At 37.7% G+C, this 14,531-nt stretch overlaps 1 protein-coding gene across 1 annotated transcript; it reads right to left on the bottom strand.

Annotated features, from left to right (window-relative positions):
- Positions 1-3,637: 3,637 nt before the first annotated feature.
- LOC125213570 (DExH-box ATP-dependent RNA helicase DExH9-like) lies at positions 3,638-12,243 on the bottom strand. The gene is made up of 14 exons (XM_048114193.2): positions 11,816-12,243; positions 11,168-11,368; positions 10,853-11,071; positions 9,979-10,314; positions 9,354-9,458; positions 9,132-9,242; positions 8,427-8,677; positions 7,672-7,795; positions 7,310-7,592; positions 7,082-7,236; positions 6,478-6,627; positions 6,144-6,376; positions 5,128-5,392; positions 3,638-4,412 (listed from the first exon to the last, which is right to left on the bottom strand). The coding sequence occupies exons 1-14, from the start codon at positions 12,080-12,082 to the stop codon at positions 4,134-4,136; spliced, it is 2,979 nt and encodes a 992-aa protein (XP_047970150.1). The 5' UTR covers positions 12,083-12,243; the 3' UTR covers positions 3,638-4,133.
- Between the last annotated feature and the right edge of the window lie 2,288 nt (positions 12,244-14,531).

Here is a 14,531-nt window from a genome sequence, read left to right as displayed (position 1 = left end):
AGTTTTATAATAAAATGTGAGTATGAATGCGTTAGTGGAATATGAGGTTCACTGCCAAAAATGGTAAAAAGTGAAGTGTGTCAAATTTTCAGGGACGGACCAAAATAGTAAATTGTGTCAAAATTTTGGGGATGGAGGTAGTATTTAATTTGGATATGTTTGATTCGTTTTCCAAATGCTAGATTGATATTATCGACGATCGTTATTTTTTCTGCTTACTTTTTTTACTGGGCTGGCAAATGTAACTCCCTTTGGCAGCTAATGACATTATAGATTACATTCATAAATTTACTATGAGAAATTGAAAAATACAAAAAAATGGAATTTTTTTTTATCATACTAGTACTACTTTTTGTATCAAATGTTTTCAATGTGGACAAGATGGAAAAAAACATTATATCACCACTATCTTTGTATTATAAGTACTCCAATATCAACATGGTGGTTAAAAAGGTTGGGGGTAACTTGTCCTATACTTCTGACACCAAGATTTTCCACCTAAAGCTTAGTGGGAAGATAGTGTAGCCTGCGGAGGATGAGGAATGGAGCACGATGCAAGTTGTTCGCACGTGAGAAGTGACGAGCAAAACATCGGTATTCGATTAATAGCCGAAAAACTTTTACTCGAAATAGGAATGACATGCTCAAGCAGAGCTGCAGCTGGGGTCCCTAGACTGATCCAACGTTGACAAACGGTCATCTGTGACCACGTTGGGGCTGTCGAACGGCTGTTTGCAGACTACTTTGCCGAGGAGCCACGACGGGGGACGGTGATTTTCCATCGGCGTTTTAGAGAACTTTTCTTACATATTGTTTAACACGTTTTCGGCACGTTACGGGTACTTCTAGTAGCGTCCCGATGCCGGTGGCAGACCTGGACTATCGCCATTATAGAAGTGCACAATTGCAATTAGGCAGTTGGCTTACGAAGAAGCGGTCTACATGTTCGACGGGTATCTTCAAGTTGCCATAACGACTAGGCGCGAGTGTCTGAAGTATTTTTGTAAGGACGTCATCAAGACTTTCAGCCCCACATATCTGCGGTCGCCGACCTGATGACTACCAGTACCAATGGTAGAACTGTCCGACCACTTGGAGAGACCAGTTCAATACCGAGTACAAAGGCACCCATCCGACGATCATTCGCGAAGTTATTGCTGACCAGTGACCATGGATTTGGCATGCGTACTTCGGTGTAGCCAGGTCGAACAATGACATCAACGTCCTTATCTTTAATTATTTATGTAGTATTTCCTAGTCAGTAGGATAATTAGATAGAAAGTTAAATTAACTGTCTTTAATTCTACTTAATTTTGGTTTTCTTTCTAATTTATTTCCCTTTTACTTATATTTTTAAGTTTTATTTTTTCATAAGTTTCTTGGCCTCATTGTTGGATTACAAAAGTTTCATAAGTTCTCTCGAATCTTCAATTGATTGAGTTCTTTAATCCGACTTATCAAAAGTTCTTTCTAAATCGTTTGTCAGTGCCAATCATTCCATCATTTGTGACGTCAATCATTCTACATCACGACGTCATTCATCCACAGTTACAATAGTTACAACTTACAAGACCTACGTTGTGTTTCCAACCAGTTCCGTTGCCAAAACGTCAAATCAAGAACAAGCGTTGTATCGAACCTAAAACCTCTCATTCTTATAAAACACTCCTACTACTTTATTGGTTGTGAATGATCAACCAAAAACTTTCATTTAAAACTCGAGATCTCTTGGTTGTAAATGATCATTAAATCAAGGAACCAATCCAAATTATCAAATCGATCAATTGATAACTATGCATGATGTTTAATTGTTGCATGTTTCTAAATTGTTGCATACTGATTAATATTAATTCATTTGAAATTAATTAATATTCATATATTGATTTCTATTGTAATATCTAAACAGTTTAATTATGCAATTTAACTGAAACTCCCGCCATTAGATGCATCTTTTGTGAGTTATACACAAGGATTGAGAAATGCTAATTTCAAATGAAAACATTTTTCATTCTCTATTTTTCTCTATTTCAAATATTATATATTTAAAAAACAAGATGCATAAAGAAATAAAAAAAATCGAAGCTTGATTAATTATAAAGACAAAAAGCATAACGAGAACTCTAATTTGATTATGTGATTTATAAAAAAGTAGATTTTAAATTATAGTTACTCTCATATAAAATATGAGGTTGGATTTGAAATAAACTTTTGGAGTTAGTTTAAAAAAAAGTTATTGCACCTAATTTCTATTCGTGTGAACTAGTATATAGTATTTAAAATGTTATTTCATTTTCTTTTTCTTCTTTTAACGCTATATTTTGAATTATAATTTCTTTATTTTAAATTTCAATTATAATTATACAATTAAACAATATTAATATGAAAGTATTTATTAATATTTTATTAAATTATAACTATTTACAAAACTATCAATACACATGCGTTATGCGAGCATGCATCATCCGTAAGCAGTGTGCACTTTTGACTTACAATCAAAAACAAACAAAAAAAACTTCTCCATGTTAGCAAATAGCATCACTTTGTTAATGAGGATGATTATAAAGTTTTTTGTCATGGATTTTTATTGTAAAAACTACATGCCTTTTACTAGTAGACTATTTGTTATAAAAGTTTTTGATATGACCACGGTTGCTAGACGTCAAGAGTCTTCACTTCGGTGTGAGCTATGGATGAGACAGAAGACATGCCAAGGGTCCAACAAAACTAGTGGGCCTCCCTAGGATGCGAGGAATAGAGAAGGCTCGGATTTGAGGACGAATCCTTTCCAAGAAGGGAAGGATGATACTATCATGGAAGCCGTGCATCGAGGATTTTACATACAGCTGGATTCAACCGGTGATCAGCCTATCAATGTCTTCTTCTTCGAAAGGGCTTCGCGTGGATACCTTGCACGCCTCAATCAGAATCCGGTTGAGAGAGTTATGGCCGATTTATGAAATGACGCCAGGAATCCAGAATGAACATCCGACCAGGCGTTTTGCTCCTTGAAAATCGGTCGGGCGTTCTGCCGAGTTCCAGAAAGAACGCCCGGCCGGGCATTTTGCGCCTTACAGTTCGCCCGACCGGGCGAATCACGCGGACTTAGATTTTGTGGGTCATTTCCTTGAACTTTGGGCCTAAACTATAAAATCATGCGGACTTAGATTTTTATGAAATTATATGCTTGAGATTTGTTCTCTTGAAGAGGGTTTCCTATTCAATTCTTAGTTATAGGTTGCTTGAATCCATCAATTCTTAGTGAAGCATGGATCAAGTAGAGGTATACTTTGAGGCTTGTGGATAACTTGAAGGTTCAGCCATGAATGCATATTAGCATGGTGTAAATGCCTTAGCTTATTCCATCTATGACATTTATCCCTCTTTCTTCATTACCCATTGCTTAATCTTCTTTCTTTTTTGGTTTAGATTCAATAGTTGTTGGATCTAATTTTATCTTTTGCCTACTTGAGAAATTGAAAATCACCACAAAAAAATTAGTAAAATAAAATATCACTTTTGGTTTTCTTTGGGAAATGGATCTCACACTACCTGGATCCTTATCAGTTTTGTTAGTTTCGTTTCTCTACCAGAATATTCTCTGCCCGACTGCAACAATCAGCCAAAGGAACATAATGAATTTGGAAGAAATTGAACCAGTTTATATAATGTCATATCTAGTACAATGGGAAAATCTATCATCAAACTCTAATTGATTCCTTTTCTAAAAGCATTTTACAGCAACAGAAGATGTGGAGAAACATGAAAACAAAAAAATAACAAAACTACTTATAATCTATGGAACAGGAAGTAGCTACTTTTAAACCAACCTATAGTGAAACAGGACAAGTATAACATGATTCAGGTATCTTCTATAGCAACAGCTTTCTTCCCAACTTTGCAGCAAGCATTTAAGTTAAAGTCTCTTCCTTCTGCTTACTCCAGCATAGCACCTTCCCTCTGGAATATGGGGAACTTCGCCAGCTTGTCCCCAATGCCAGCAATGAAGATTCTCCCCAAGTTGGTGGACATTCCAGATCCAAGGTGTTCTCTTCCCCACATGACGTTTACTACACTGGAGCCATCGCTCTCACGCTGAATCATGGTATAAAAATTACTCCCAAGTCGTCTATAGTCTATAAGTACAAGGAGGCAGCAAAGACAATATCTCTCTTGATCTTGGTGACAGCATCCTCAAATCTAACTTCAAGATCTGTCTCACCAATTGATTTTGCAGCTAGTATGAGCTGCTGAAGGAGTTCTTCCAGTCTCCGGATTGCTCGGATCAAGCTGCCCTCAAAAACAGGAGTCATCTCCATAATTTCGTAGAATTTAGATCCTCTAGCCCAAGCATAGACAGCTTCCATGATGTCTGGTCTGAAGGAACTCACAAAATTCTCAACATCAATCTGTACCTGGGGTAAATAGAAATTTGAGATGACACAGGTGAAGGTAATCTTATTTAAATTTAAACAATCACAGAGACCACCATTTCAAATGAAAGGTACATATCAGCATGAAATTGAAATTCTGTTTCCACCATTTCACTTGTAAAAACAGCTACAGTACTATTTTATATTGGAGGCCCTCAAAATGTAAAGCTGTGACAAAATAAATTGACCTGCCACCAGAGATTAAACTAGGTATTTGACTATCTTAAAAGCAGGAGCATATACCTTCCGCAGAAAGTTGACAACTGCCCATAAATTAGTCAAGTAAAACAAAAGAAAACAAAACAAAGCCAACAATTACATAGAGCAATGGTCATTGTCATCTTGTTGTAACCATTAAACCTTGTAAACCAAGCAAAACCCCAGCCACTGATTAGGGAGGTAAAGGTTATCAATTTATGGCTTTATGCATATGGAGTTTGACTCCAAGTCACCAACTAGACCATAATCGAGTCACTGCCCTCTTTCCCATTTGTTAGATAATCCTACTCCTATCAAAATTCTATTCCTTGTGGGCACACGGAATAATATTTTTTAACAAAACAAAGTTTCTATCCTTTCTAAGAACAACGCTAGACAATCTATGAAGTATGCAAACAAGAGATAGCATTAAAAGCAACTACAGACACTAATACTAGAATCAATCTCCAGGAGAACTACGAATAAAGTGAACAGGTACCTTGCACTCAAGCTGAACCTTAGCCACCTTACGTGCAGTCTCCTGTAGTTGCATAAAAAGCAACTCAAGCTCATCCCGCGGCTTTTGAGCTTCCTGTAGTTTTTCTTGCCAAACAAAACATGACAGAAGAGATATCATCTCCTCCACCCTTATATCCTTTAGAACCCCATTGAACATGAGTTCTGTCAATGTCAACTCTTCCGCACTGCTGATTTCACAAGCAACCTTACCCTTTAGTTCAACAACATCATCAGTTGTGATATATCTGTGTATTTGAAAGATCTTCAGATTAATACTGATATATGATAATCATTATTCATAGCAATAGCAGTAGATGAAGAACTTATCACTAAGAAAGAATCAAGGTTCAAGAGTAGCCATAGCATATAAAGTTCTTAAAGAAAGGGTTTTTAGGCATATAATTGGCTCTCCACTTAAATAGGAGAAATTTGAAAACAAACTCCCAAGCTGTCACGCTCTCAAAAATTATTTTGCACATAGATTTTGAAGCCAATTTCTGAGAAACAATATAACAGAGGCAGATAGAGAAGAATGGCAATGTTTCTAGGAGATGTTTATCAAGACATTCTATATTCATAAATAAGTACTCCCTCCGTCCCACAAGAATATGCACTCTTTCCTGTTTAGTCTGTCCCACAAGAATATGCACTTTCTAATTTTGAAGACTGTTTTCTCTCTAATGAGGTGGGACCCATTCTCCACTAACAATACTTTAATTACTCTTTCTCTCTACCTCTCTCTTACTTTACCAATTTTGCATTAAAACCCGTGGCGAATCCAAAGTGCATATTCTTTTGGGACGGAGGGAGTAAAATCATAAGGCAAATATTTTAGAGAACAAAGAAAAGACTGAACTAGTGTAACAAAGTCCAAAACAATATCTATCTGGAAAGGACAATCGTTCTCCCTAGATATATATCCACGTCAGCCAAATAAAGGTGGAAGTAGCAGATTTTTGTTTTAAAAAAGAGACATAGATGTTAAGTCATATTTACCCCAGTCTCCTAAGAGTTCTTTTCCTGGCTTTTAATTCATCTTTGAATGCCAACACAGACGAAGATTTCATTGCTTTCTTAAGAGATCTAATTTTTGCTGTAAGTTCCTTCTTCTTATGCAGGACTTTGAGCTTCTGCTCAATCAGAGGAGATTTAGCAACTTCATGCTTCTCAAAAAGATTCTCCAGTGCTTCTGTCCTTCGTGTCGCCTTCCTGTAAGAGCTGCTTTGAACCTGGAGTTTTTAGACCATTAATTAACCAGATTAATTTAGATTAAAAACTTCTAAATACTTGAGTATCAGATCCATAATGGAAAACTGAATTCCTAACTTGCCTTCATGTCATCTTCAGGATCTAGAATAGGTACACCTTCTTTTGCAAATCTTACCAGAACTTCGGACACTTTTTTCAAAGTATTTTCTCGAGCCTCTAATGGAAGAAGATCCTTGGGTATTATTAGCCGGACACTACTTAAGCTATCAATCTGATGACAAGACATCATAGGAAATGTCATCACAAGGAGAAGTACAAATTACTTGCAAAATCAACAAAATAAATATAAAAAATTGAAGAAAAAGTATTGTATTTTATTCTATAACACCATCACTTAAAGTCTGATCTGCATATTGGAGTGCTATGGAAAATATAAATAATTTTCATAGCAAGGAAAGAACAAGTTAACTGAATTATAAAGCTTCCAAAACTAAAAATTAAGGTCATTTAACTGAATTATAAAGCTTCCAAAACTAAAAATTAAGGTCATTGACCAAATTATAATTCTTCATAAATCTTTCCTCAGATCCACTGTAACACCACCCTCTGTTTAAGTTCAGCAGCATTAGGTAAAAAGTAAATGCCAAAATAAATCACATCACATAACGTGAAAAACAAATTCCACCACAAGATATCGAAGAGTTATGGGATAGAAAATATTTTGCCTGTGAAATAGGGATCGAAATGACAGCAGGCTCTCCAGACTCCTTCAAGGGAACAATTCTAATTGTTTTTTTAGCAATTTCATCCTTATGCACTCTACACCTTGTGAGAATATCCACTGTATAGCTTGCATCTTCGGGCTTCTTGTTTGCATCATCTGGGTCACAAGAGTAAGGCTAGTGAGTGAGCGAATACACATAAAGACCACAAATAACTTAAACCCATCTTACCTTCAGAGGCTACTTTAACCCTCTCAAAATTTATGATTACTCCCCATGTGACCTCATCCTGCATAGAGAATGATGGGGAGTCCTCATCATTCTTTGTGCATTGTATAGAAACAAGCCTTCCAGGCTGCAGAAAAGGCAAACAATTTTTTGGAGAAAAAACTATATCACGGATTTCCTTTTTCAGACTTTTGTATTGTTTTAGAAGAGAATAGTAGTTTTCCACACTATCTTCTTCTTCTATTACAATAGAATCCCTCTCTGCTTCAAGGATCTTTGCTTGTTTCTGCAAGGAAAAGTTATATGCTTAGAATATGATTGCACATACGAGCTAAAATTTAAAAAGAGCATATATACCAACTGACCTCAAGATCAGGAATGGCACGATCTGCCTGAAACTGGTAGAAAGAATTACGAAGCAAATTCTCAGGATCCGCATCTGCAGCTCGTATTTGATTTAAAAGCATATTGTAGCTTAAGTGGAATGCACTGCATATTAAGAGAAGTAATCCATCATATAAGCAATTAGATCTATATCCAAGTAAAATATTTTGATTGCAAAAGCAATCTTGAGTGTTTTCAATGACTAATGTTAAAGTCAGTATCCAGATCAAGAATTATTGAAGCAATTGAATACCAGTATATATTTTCATCATTAACAAATAGTTAAAAGCAATCACACGATATAAAACCATTCTCAATTTAAAAACAATCAGACTATTTGTCTGAGCAATAACTAATTAACTGTAACGTAAAAATGAGACAAATTTATACATCTATATAATAAATAAATTTGTCGTAGCCATTAATTTACAGCAGTGTCTAAATCTGTATTTAGAACATAGATTAATACTTATTAATGTGTAGTAATGCACCTTAAAGTATGCAGCTAATGTGTTCGAACTGGAATATACCAAACTAGAAGAATTTATAGCAGGTTAATTATAGGCGATTAGCATGATCAGGAGAACTCAGGACAAGTTAATTATAACAGCAAAAGACAGCTCGAGAAGATGGTACAAAATGAAGCCTACTTCATGCAATACTCCAACTATATCGTTGCTTTTAACTAATAATTATGCCATAACCATGTCACTGAATAACAATTCCGATAAAGCACCTGTTCAAAGAATCTGCACTTCCTTTCAACATAAATTTCACTGTTGAAGGCTCTAGCTTCTCATCAACCATAAGGATGCAAATACCCCGATCATCAATTCCACGACGACCAGCTCGGCCACTCATTTGTATATACTCCCCACTGGATATCCACCTAAACTTATCTCCATCAAATTTCCGAACATTAGTGAAGACAACAGTTTTTGCAGGCATGTTTAGCCCAATGCTGAAGGTCTCTGTGGCAAACAAGCACTGAAGACAGAAGGTAAAAATGCTTAATCAGAAATAATGCATGAGAGAAAAACAACATACAGCGCCAGTTAAATTATTGCTGCAATGCATACAATAAGTGTAAGAGTAAATTCATAAGTAATTTAGGTAATCAACATCTCTCAGCCATAACTAGAAAATATTCACCTTTACAACATACATATGACCATATAGATTTTTTGGCGTCATATCAGAGAAAACTATATAGGTTACAGGAAGTATGCAACATACAGAAGGTAGGTCACTGTACCACTATAGAATCGTACATTAAAAAACTTATGGAGATAATGCTTGCCTTTTCAATTTCCAGACCCAAGAAAACACAAACTTGAGCCAATATTACGGACAGGCTCAAGCACTATTTCTGAGCAAAGAAGTGAAGTTAGACAAATGAGTGATATGAGGTATCATCAACACCTCCTATCAAGTAACTGACCTTGATAAATCCTTCCTGGAACAAGATTTCAATGACTTCCTTCAGTATGGGCAGTAAACCAGAGTGATGTACACCTATGCCTCGTTTCAACAAGGGCAGCATATTTGAAACCTAGGATTGGTCAACATACGAAGACATGAACAATAACATAGTAAGAAGTATGTTCATTATAGTGGTCAATACGTCTTATATTATATTGGATGCGATATGAAATAATCTAACCTGTGGCAGCTTCTTATCATCATCCGACAGCATATCCATAGCACTCCAGAAAATAGTTTCAATGTTTACTTTCTCATCCTCATCACTTAGATCCATTTTTGCCATCTGTTGGAAATAGAATATGTTACTCCCTCCATCCCAAACAATGTGAAGCATTTCTTTTTGGGCACATGATTTTATGCAGATTTTATTGTGTGATAACTGTTAAGTGGAGAGAGAGAATAAAGTAGAGAGATGTTTTTATTTATAGAAATGTGTCACTTTGAATGGGCCAGAGTGAGTATCTACTAACTATAACGGCGCAAATAATAACTATGAATATCTTTACAGCACTGGTCTACAAGCTGGAGATAATTAAAATGGTAATATAGCATGATATTTCTGATGATGAGATAAAAGAGTTGGCAGTCTTACAATAGCACTCTGTACTGCAAGGACACCAAACTTTAGGCTGAATCTAAGTCAGGTGTGGCTCAGCTATTTCTTATACTATGAACTGACATTACGATTGCACATTTAAGATAAATATGCTGTTCATGAAATTATAAAGGTGATTGGTCACTCTTAAAAGGTAGTACTAATCCATCTTATTCGGCCTCAAAAGAATGTAAAGAAAGAATGCTACCTGCATAGCAAGAAATTCACATTCTCTTTTGCTAAAACTGAAACATATGACAGGATCATACTGGCGCAAAATGATCATTTTGATCATCTTAAATATATCACTATCTTCACCAGCTTTACCCGCAACTAAACCTTTCGGACCTTTCCCATTCTCTTTCCTTCTGTCTTCATTGGCCGGAATCAGAGCATTAAGAGCTTTCTGAAAGCTGTCCTCGCGAAACTTACCCTTTTCATCAACCACTAAGTAGAGGCCATCACCTCCACAAGGAAAGACGTAATGCTGAAGGGGTGTTGGCCGATAATCTGTGTAAACAATATGACATGGTTGCTGATGCACCTGGATAATAAATGAGGATATTAGCACAACAATACAAGAGAGAAAATACTGCAAAATAATAGATTCAAGAGAGTTAAAAAAATTTAAAACAAATGGAAACCCCTCAACCCCCAAGAAATATGGAAGTCATTTCTTTACTCGAAATCAATGCGTTGAAAAAGGTCTTTCTATCTCTATCATACATATGCAGGAATCTCAAAGGAACTTCCATCCTCATGCAAATATAATAGATAAGCATTGATAGACTCATAGTTTTCTTATAATTTTGAGTAGGGCTAGGAATTTGTGCAATCATGTCATGTGTCACTAAATAGTCTTTATCAAAATTATTAGTAGATTGTTAGCAGGTTATCATTCACTACCGGATTATTGAGTTTTTAGCAGGTTATCGTTTTATTGTTTTTGACAGGTTGACACAAAACACAAAATATTATGAATATTATCAGACTTAATATTAACATATTCGTGATTTATGTGTTCGGAAGCATAGCATTTGTTAAATACTCCATTAAGCAAAGTGGTGAATCAAGTCAAGTACCTTTGCAACCCAATCAGCAAACTCCCTTGCATTGGGCACTGTGGCAGATAGAAACACAAATCGGGAGTTCCTCGGGGCCATAACTATACTCTCTTCCCACACAACACCTCTCTCTCTGTCTCTCATGTAATGTACTTCATCAAAAATAATCCAGGCCACCTCCCTAGTAATTTCTGATCCTTTGTATTGCATGCTTCGCCAGATCTCAGTGGTCATAACCTGAAACAAGATTCCAAAATCAAATTTATGTAAACTAAAAGAAAGAACACATCAACAACTACGCATATCTGCATATGTAAGTATCAGCAAACTCACCAAGCAAGACGCATTGGGGTCGATAGTGACATCGCCTGTCATCAACCCAACATCAGAAAACTCTTCTTTAAACTCTCTATATTTCTGGTTGCTGAGAGCTTTAATCGGAGATGTATATATCACACGTTGCTTGTTCCGCAACGACATCGCTATGGCATACAAGCCCACAACTGTCTTACCAGCAGATGTATGTGCAGAGACCTACAAACATTTCATAACCATATTCTGTCCCCATCAAAAACAGACCTCTCACACAATAACACACATGTTTTATAAGCTCCTAAACAGGTCATAAACGGTAGAAATAAGCTCCAAAAACTTATAAGCTCCCCCCAAAAAAGTTCCACAATCATACTAAAGTTTATTACTTTCAATATACACCTTTCCAATTTCATCTCTCTAACTCACAATTCTATAAACTAGATTATCCAAACACTTTGACAATATAAGCACTAACAACTTTACGTCTTATAAAGCTCATGAAACATCTTATAGGAAGTAGGAGCTTATAATAAGCTCTCTAAACTAAGCTTGGCCATTGGCCAAACAACTAAGCAATCAACACTAATTGGTTCAACACTATTTGCTGCTCCCCTCCTTCCATTAAACAAAAAAAAAAAATTAACCAGAAAGCGGCGTGTTTAATACCATGACGGATTCTCCGTTGTCGAGACACTTGATAGCTTCCAACTGAAAAGGATCAAGAGAAAAGGGGAATTCCTTGGCAGGCTTTGCTTCACGCTGCTGATTATTTGAAGCGGGAGGCTGGTACCCCTCTGGATACGATACTTCGTGAAGGCAAGTTACAGTTTCATCTATCAAACCATTCTCATCGCCATTCCCATTCTCTCTCCGTTGCTTCAGCGGCGGAGTGTCGCAGCCCTCCTCCAACGTCCGTCTCTTCACCGAACCCATCTAATTACTAGTGGTCGAAGCCGCGATAGGAGAAAGAAGGTGTTGACGGTGGCCGAGGGCCGGCGGCGGAGAAATTTTGCCCTCTGCTGTTGGAGAATTATGGCGACGACGACGTATTGGTTCAGAGGCAAAGACGGGTGCCTGGTTTGGACCTAGGTATAGTAATTATTCAAATTCAAATATGAATATTTTATATAACTATAAAAAGTGTTGAAATTAACCTATTTAAGCTAGAGCATCCACAATAAGAATATGTCAGCCATCCATTCTCTCTCTGTCACGTCATCAGCACTAAAAATCCACTTGCCACATCTACATTTTATTCAAATAGGCTAGCCTTAGGCCAGCCATAGGCCAGCCGCAATAAAAATAATTAAAAAACAACTACATTTACGGAATAAAATTTACGATTAAATTACGAAATTAAATTTACGAGACATATACGGGAAAATTCATTAATTGCATTAAAAAAAAGTACATTCATTTAAAAAAATAAATTACATAATAAAGAAAAAAAACTATCGTCGTGCAGTCTTTCGTGCCCACAACTCTTCAATTATATCATTTTGGATCTGAATATGAGCATCCACTTGGCGCATGTCGGCATGTGCCTAGAGGCGGCCGACTTCATCGTGAGGTACCCCACGTCATACGCTAGGGGTGGCCGTTCTGTGGCTTGGACCGGCTTCATCGTCATTGGCCCAATTAGTCAGTTGTACGCCTTCGTCTTCGACGATCATGTTGTGCAAGATAATGCAGGCGTACATTATATCAGCAATGCATTTGACATCCTACAAACGCGTTGGACCCTTGATTGTTGCCCATCGAGACTGGAGCACACCAAATGCACGTTCCACGTCCTTGTGCGCCGACTCCTGTCGTTCCGCAAAGTAAGCCTTCCTGTCATCCGCCGCATGCCTGATCGTCTTCACAAAGACGGGCCACCTAGGGTATATCCAATCCGCCAAATAGTAGTCATATCATGCCGGTTGCCGTTGACCACAAATGAGACGGCCGGACCGATGCCCTGACACTGCTCGTTGAAGAGGGGCGACGAGTTGAGGACGTTGAGGTCGTTGTTCGACCCGGCTACCCCAAAATACGCATGCCAGATCCACAGCCGGTAATCAGCTACGGCCTCGAGGATCATCGTGGGATTCTTTCTCTTGTAGCCGGTCGTGTAGGCTCCCTTCCAGGCAGTCGGACAGTTCTTCCACTCCCAATGCATACAATCTATGCTGCCTAACATCTCGGGGAATCCATGCTGCTCCCCGTGCATCTGCATCAGATCATGACAATTTTGGGGGTAGGGTTCGAAGGTACTGATCACGGAAAATTGCAATCACGCCCTGACAGAAATACTTCAGATATTCCAGGGCTGTCGACTCACTGATGTGGAGGTACTCATCCCACATGTCTGTCGCGCCTCCGTAGGCCAACTGCCTGATTGCCGTCGTGCACTTTTGAATAGGGGTGTGGCCGGGTCTGCCAGACGCATCGTGCCTGAAGCGAAAATAAAGATATCGACGCTCCAAAGCGTCAACGACACGCATAAACAACTCCCTCCGCATTCTAAAACGCCGCTTGAATATGTTGGCGGGAAACCGCGGGTTCTCTAAGAAGTAGTTGTCAAATAGCCGCTGATGTGCAGCTACGTGATCCCGATCAATCACTGCTCGGCGGTGGAGAACGGGGGGAGGGCGATGTACCGCTCTAGCTCGCGGTTCATGTAGGCCTCCATAGCCTCGTTCATCTGCTGTTCGTACTCCTCAGTATCCCCACCACTACCACCACTGCTACCACCCGCGTTACTCATCGCTCGATATTGCTCTTATACAGAAATTTAGAGAGAGAGAAAACTCGTTAAAACAAGTGGTGCAAATGAAAATGAAACTAAAATCGCGTATATATAGGTTTTCAAAATTTTTTTTAACAAAGAACAAAAATTGGGGGCTGGCCGATCGGCACGCCACAATGGCGGCCAGCGCTCTCAAATCGGCTAGCCCACGCCGATTCACGGCTGGCCGTTTCCAATAGTTCGGCTAGCCGACCGGCTAGCGACGTGAATCGGCTAATCGGTGGACTAGCCGCTATTGGAGATGCTCTTATGTTATGCTTTCGTATCTAATAAAAAATTGTAAATTTGTAACATACTCTTGTTTAATGAGAATTTGACGTGTTACTTATTTTTTTACTAACTTATAAAATTCAATTTCATAAATATTAAAGTTGTCCAACGTTCAAAAATAAAATATTAAAAATGTTTAATGACATTCACACATTTTAATTTTTAAAATGCACTACAAGAGAGTTCCTAAAAATTGGTTTTGCATATTTGCAATCCCCATAATTCATTTCATTAGCACATATTTGATAGGGGTGATAAGGAATTTTATGAACAATTTACTAGATGAGTTATCACTCCTACCAAACATGACCATTTGTTCCT

This window comes from Salvia hispanica, chromosome 3 (assembly GCF_029641045.1).
Source record: "Salvia hispanica isolate PSC_SH4W2 chromosome 3, Shi_PSC_v1, whole genome shotgun sequence".
Taxonomy (NCBI): Eukaryota; Viridiplantae; Streptophyta; class Magnoliopsida; order Lamiales; family Lamiaceae; genus Salvia; species Salvia hispanica.
The sequence above is the reverse complement of the archived record's forward strand: the minus strand, read 5'-3'. Positions and strand labels throughout refer to the sequence as shown.

Bases quoted from the DNA above. Each gene is read 5' to 3' on its own strand.
- LOC125213570 (XM_048114193.2), bottom strand. From the start codon at position 12,082: ATGGGTTCGGTGAAGAGACGGACGTTGGAGGAGGGCTGCGACACTCCG. The intron at 11,369-11,815 runs GTATTAAACACG...AAATGTTTGTAG, and splicing joins ACAACGGAGAATCCGTCATG to GTCTCTGCACATACATCTGC. The intron at 6,628-7,081 runs GCAAAATATTTT...TCTTGTCATCAG, and splicing joins TTTCGATCCCTATTTCACAG to ATTGATAGCTTAAGTAGTGT.